This window comes from Teleopsis dalmanni, chromosome 2, assembly GCF_002237135.1.
Source record: "Teleopsis dalmanni isolate 2A chromosome 2, ASM223713v2, whole genome shotgun sequence".
Classification (NCBI taxonomy): Eukaryota; Metazoa; Arthropoda; class Insecta; order Diptera; family Diopsidae; genus Teleopsis; species Teleopsis dalmanni.
This window is the reverse complement of record NC_051847.1, coordinates 84,164,823-84,171,321: the sequence shown is the minus strand read 5'-3', so window position 1 is coordinate 84,171,321 and position 6,499 is coordinate 84,164,823. Positions and strand designations below refer to the sequence as shown.

General features: G+C 30.4%; 1 protein-coding gene across 1 annotated transcript in view; it reads right to left on the bottom strand.

Annotated features, from left to right (window-relative positions):
- Positions 1–4,570: 4,570 nt before the first annotated feature.
- Positions 4,571–6,499, bottom strand: part of LOC119674952 (condensin complex subunit 3-like) — a 13,039-nt gene continuing 11,110 nt past the window's right edge. Inside the window, exon 16 of the mRNA XM_038086109.1 lies at positions 4,571–4,620. Within this exon, the coding sequence (XP_037942037.1) occupies positions 4,571–4,620 (50 nt within the window). The remainder of the gene's footprint in view (positions 4,621–6,499) is intronic.

Here is a 6,499-nt window from a genome sequence, read left to right as displayed (position 1 = left end):
TGATCAGGTTCTTTAAAGTATCATACGTTTATAAATAGATTTAATGATAAAGTGAAAGAAGACAATATTTTTCAATTTTCATTGATAAATGAAGAAAACATTATTATTTCATCGTAGCCATTTTGGGGACTAGGATGGCGGAAAAATAATATTTTATAATGAGCTTGGAGTAAGTTATAGTAACTCTTGCTAAGAGTAGATAATATAAACACCTTAATACTCTTACTAAGACTTACATTACATAGTAAATTTACATTACATAAATTAGGTATATTAAAAAATAAACTAAAATTTTTGTTAGTGGGTTTGAAGTGATTGATAGTACATTTTTTAAAAAATTTAGGTTTTTTAATAATTTTTTATTTAAACCAATATTGCTACTATATTCTATTGTCATCTACAGGTTGTCCTGAAATACCTTCAACTAATTTTTTTTTTTAAAAAGTGTAATATTTAACTAGGCCGTCTTAAAAACAAATATTTTACAATTTTGGTGATTAAAACAATAAATTATTATATATTAAAAGTATACAAATAAATAAAAAATGAAAAATATATAAAATTAAATATTATAATAATAAATTATCACATTTGGCAGGACCAGAGTTCGATTCCTGGTACTTGCAGTCTTAAAAATAATTATTTACGAATAATTAAATACAAGAATTACTTCTGAGACCTCAGATGGTGGGTCAGCCAAAAATTCAATTAATTAAAATAATATAAAAAAATAAACTTTTGTTGCTGTAGTTCACAACTGTTCGAAAAACCTCTTTATAATAATAAATTAAGATATAAATTATTTTTTCTAAAGCCACTTTAAAATCAAGAAATTTGGAATGCCCGGCTTAATTACTTTAGTAAATGATGTTAAAGATTTTTTGAAAAAATATATATATATATATGTATATTCCCTTTTGTTTTTTTATTCTACTTAGTACAGCTGCGGGCTTAAGGGATATATTTTTTTCGTCGAGGGAAAATGCAATTATAATCTTCGTCATTGAAATTGTTAATTTTCTTTGAAGTAAGCTCAAACATTTTGTATTAACTTTTCTTTTGCTAATAATGATTTTCCACATAAATGAAAATTAATTGCAAGTTTATAATGAGCAATTAAAAATGCTGAATTCTAAAAGTAATTAAGCTATACTTCATGTTTCTTTTACTCAAAATAAACTTTAGAAATATGATGATGTATTTTACAACGGACGAGTATTTTTGACGACTCGTTACAGTATACAAACGAGTAAATACAATTTTCAAACATATTTTAGGTTTCCACTCCCGCACTCGTCGAATAGAACCCAAAATTTTAAATTAAATAAGGTGTTGTGTGTGAAAAAGGAACAATTTTGGGTTTGTCACTCAATGTCATTACCTTTACCATTACCGTTACCATTGCCATTGCCATTACAGTTACAATTACAATTACCAACTCCATAATTATGTGATTTTGTGAAAATCGTGTCGGAAAGCGACAAGTAACAAAAATTTGAATAACCTTGCTCTGCTCCATCATTATGAATACCTCTAGCATCAGCAGAACTTCACAATGCACAACGCACCGCACCACACCGAACCGCAGCACACCGCATCGCACCTTACCATACACAGCAGTTTAATAATAGTGGTAGAGTAACAATCGTAGCCGTAGTCGTTCTTGCTGTCGCAGTCAATGGCGCCCCACCTGCTTTCCTAATGAACATAAATTAGACAGGTGTTGCTTGGGTACGACAAGCATAAATGATAATTTGTTGCTTGCTACTTTGTGCTGGTATTTCTGTATGTTGGTATGTTTGTGTGAATTCATTTTCAAGCGAATCGGTGTGTGTATGCGTATGCGTGCAATACATATTTAAGCCGGTACGACTTAATGTAGTGCGTAGCGGTAATCCCTGCAATTATATATCAATTTGCTTAACATCTAATTTATTTGTGTTTTGCTTTCGGAATAGCTTTTACCACACATACTCAAAAGAGCAATGTGTGTGTGTGTGTTTGTGTGCGCATATCAGTGGGAAACACTATTTGGTTAGAGCTTGACTCTAACCTGACTCACACACTTGGATTTATTTTTTTATGTTTGTTCGGTGTGAAAAGCTTTTAATCGTGTACGAAACTATTTACTTACAATTCCAACAAATACTCAAACAAATCCCTATGCAAATACCCAAACAAATCGTTTTCGAGTTCAAACAGAAATGCCTTCTGAATGCTTCCTAAATACCTTCCCAAATACCTTTGAATACCTACGCAAGTGTGAAACTCAAATTTTAATAAGATTGCTTGTGTTCGATACTGTAGACTTGAATGAGAATTTAAATTGCTTCGGTGACGCAGATGGATTGATTTCCATCCATTAAAGAGAAAAAGTAGTTAAGTTTTAGATTTAAATCAATGGCATGTGAATGCAATTAATGAAGATTATCACAAATTAAAAGGATTTTTAAAAGAAGATTAGTGAAAATACCGAAATGAAAGGGATTTAGTTGTATTCAGTTTAATTGTAATTAATGTAGATTTTTTTATCGAGCATATGTATTTACGCATCAGCTAATTTTGTGAAATTTTGTAAACCAAACCATGAAATCCTTCAGAGACACCCCCGAGAGCGGTAGATACCGGCAAATCAAAACCGGATAGTGGTGAACTTGATCTCGCTAAATCGATGCTAAATCTATGCTAAATCGATAAAAATAAGTCATTAATTAACTTAACATAACTGTTTTAAAAACTATTACATATTTTCCTAGGATGAAATCGTTCATACAGCTACCAAATGCTTTAAGTGTCGGCAACCCAAAATCTGTTAGCGTTGAGTTTGGTCTCTATATACGTTGACTCTATATAAATAAGTCCGCGAATAACTTGGCAAGAACTGAATTAGTTTTTGATTTCTTTTAGTTTAAGCCTCTTGTGATAATATTGATCCACAATAAAGTTTTTGACTACTAATTGAATAGAAACCGAAACCGGATGACTGTTACCTTTAAGAATAAGTGCATCTTTATGATTGCAAATCATGATTGTTCATCCTCACCGATGAACAGTATAACAGACCAACTGTCAATGAAGTATTTCCCTAAGGTGGACAGAAAATACTTGGGAAAATACTTAATTGGCAGTTGGTTTGTTGTACTATTCATCGGTAAAGATGAAAGATTTGATAAACTAACTAAATTTAACAGGTTTTTGATCATTAATTGGATATAAATCTAAATCGGTTATTATTGATGCAGTGTTCTAAGATTAAGATTTGCTACGGCTTTATAATAACAAAGAGGTGCTCCAGTAGTATAGAACTTACTCTAGCGGAGTTCTGCTTTGACAGTTGGTCTTTTGGACTATGCATCGATAGGAATGAAAGATCTAGTAAATTACCTAGACAATGACCTACCTTTTAAATCTTCAGGTTTCTTGCAAAGAAAGTGATAATAAATCCACAAATCATCGCTGATTACGGAAAATGAAAAAATAATGCTGATCTGCCACTACAATTGGTTAGTTAGTTAAAACGAAACTAATTAAATAGACAGGATAGCTTCTGATATGATGTCTTGAATGATATATTGAAGCCTCAACCCGGCAGGTGATGGGACTTCAAATCACATTGTTTATGATTGTTTAGCTTTGACTGAACCAGGTGGACAATACCAGATTTTAGTAATTCATCAAGAAGAAATATTCTGACCTTAAATAACGTTTTTTTTCATAAATAATATATATAAAGGTGCAAATAAACAAAATTGAATTTTTATTTATATTCATTTTTCAAAGGCTTGGTTGGTTTAAAAATTTATAGAAATGGTAAATACTATAAATTTTCTGAACTTTAAGAGATGTATGCATAAATTTCTTTCGTATATCTGTTGAGCTTAAAGTCAACTACAATTGGCAAAACCATTAAATGTGTCACACTTTTATGAGCTATAAACTAGGTATATGGGATTCACATGGTTTGAATGAATGTCAAGTGGAAAATAGCAAAGTCACCTATGAAATGCTTTTGCAAAGCCACGAAAAAAATTTTTGTTGTGAATTGTGTAGAGTTCTACCATGAAAAATACTACAACGATTCACTAGGTTGAAAGGTGAGCTTAAAATTTGTTGAGCCAAGTTCCTCTAATCCTCTTCATGTTCTTGTTTAATTTTTTGTGTTAATTAATATTTTATAAAATTAACAGTTCTCCATTTTATTTTTTGTTTAAATTTTTCTTTTATAAGTTTTCTTTTTATGTTTTCTTTTTGTGGAGTGTAGGGTATCGATTTTTTATTTAATTAAATATTTGAATTGTAGGTTTTATGGAATACGTCGCTTTGCAAATGAACTAAAATTTAATCATTTATTGTTATTTACATTTTAATTAACATAATAATTGGATTTTTTTGCAAGAACTGCCATACGCAAAAGTAAAGTGCTCTCTATCAGCTTCTGCATAATTTACAATATTTTTCGTATGATTTTATTACAATACAGGATGAATCAACTGTAGTTCAACTTTTAAGAAGTTGTATATTTTTTTTTGAAAGTCAAGTTGAACCTTTGATACTTGTAGTCTCAAAAAAATTATTCACGAATAATTGAAGAAGACCAGTGATGATCGATATTTGGCAATACTAGGAATAGAATAATAAATAAGAATAATAAAATTTTGTTATTATAATTCACTACTGCTCAGAAATCTCTCATTTAAAACAATAGTTTCTAGTTTCAAAATAGTTTCTTTTGTTATAACTGGCTATGAAATATAATTTAATATGACATTCATTATCATATAACCAAACGAAAAAGAGATGGAAAACTGTAAATTTTTTTAGATTTGTTTCCATTCCTGATACACCCGCCATTGCCGCAAACTAAGTTTCTAAAGGATCTACATTTTGATCTTAAATGCTTATCTATTCTCGAGAATATAGTAGGTTCTCTTTCTCACTTTACCACTTTACCAATCTGCTATTTTTTAGTGTTGATCTTGCTCCGCAAAGCGTTCTAAACTGAAACATTGATAGAACTTGCATATAGTGATCATAGAATCTATTCTGCGCATCTAATGTAGTGTGGAAGTTTGTGTCTCAAATATATTTTATGTTATGTTTTAAAATTTTGTTACACCATCTATTTTGTTTAATTAACTACTAAACTTCCAGAAACTTTTTCATTATAGAATTCACATTGACCCTCACATCCCTGTTTGAAAACAAAGACGACAAAGGTCATTTCATTACTCAGCATTCAAACCATTACAAACGTTCAAGTTTGACTTTAATTGGCTATTAGAATGTGTAAAAATTTTCGTAAGATCTCTCTGATAAAATAGCTCAAACTTTTCATTTACGAGTTGTTTAATTTGTAAGTTTTTTTTGTCAAATAAGAAGATATTTTGCATTAATGTACAGATATATGCGATATCTAAAAAATGTGTCTTCGCTTACCATAATATTTTTTCAATCAATAGCCAAATGTTAACGTTTTAAAAAAGTAGGATGGTATTTCATGGATCAAGACTAGGAAAGATAGGCTCTATAGTGTCTTTCATTTAAGAAATCGGACTTGTAGAAACACCTTAATCCGACTGAGGGGCACAATAGTTCTTTTTGATCGCACTGTACTATCTATAATCTATAATTTTCTATAATTTAATTCTTGAATATGGGTGAAATATCTTCATCAGTGAAGATGAACGTATCATTTGGGATTATAGCATTTGCGACTTTGGGATTAATAGTTATATTCGATCTGTTCAGCTTGGCAGATATTTGTCTTCTAGTGCGAAACAGATTTCGTGTAATTTGAACATTAACTTCCTGTATTATATCTGCTGCAGATGAATTTTTTTTTGTTGGTGACGGTTTTTTATACTTTTAATTTCGTTTTTATATGTTACGATTTAATAAATGAAAGATTTAATTATATTGAGGTGTTCGAGCGTTCTATCAATAGTCGCCACAGCTAACATTTTTCCAAAATTTTGACCCTTGAATACTTACTCAAGTTTATAGACATTAAAATCATAAGGTAAACTATAATTTTATTTAGTTTAGTGGCAGTATTGCTACTAGTTTGGTATTTGTACCAATAAAGCTGATTGTTGAAGTTGCTTGCAGTTCAATTTTGATACCGACATTAGACGCATCTTGTGTGTACACATACATAGGTAACTATCTTATAAATAGATCCCGTTTTAGATATCAAAGTTTTTATAATAATTAATTTTATGTGGACTTTTTTTTACACATCGTGTCTCAGTCACAGTTGGACTTACAACGAACTCGAAAACTAGAGTAGAAATGACCTCAACCTCTCAAAAATCAGGATACAGCGGATTTGAGGGAAAAGAAAAAATAGATAAACTAGCGAGAAAAGTAGCGGCCTCATATTATATTGGGCCACAACCATTCTACGGTCCTTAATGGGGCTTTTTCAAACTTAAAGTGGCTGAAAAGAGCATTTGTATTATTGTGATAATACAATTGCCTGCAGACAAGCTTAAGAATC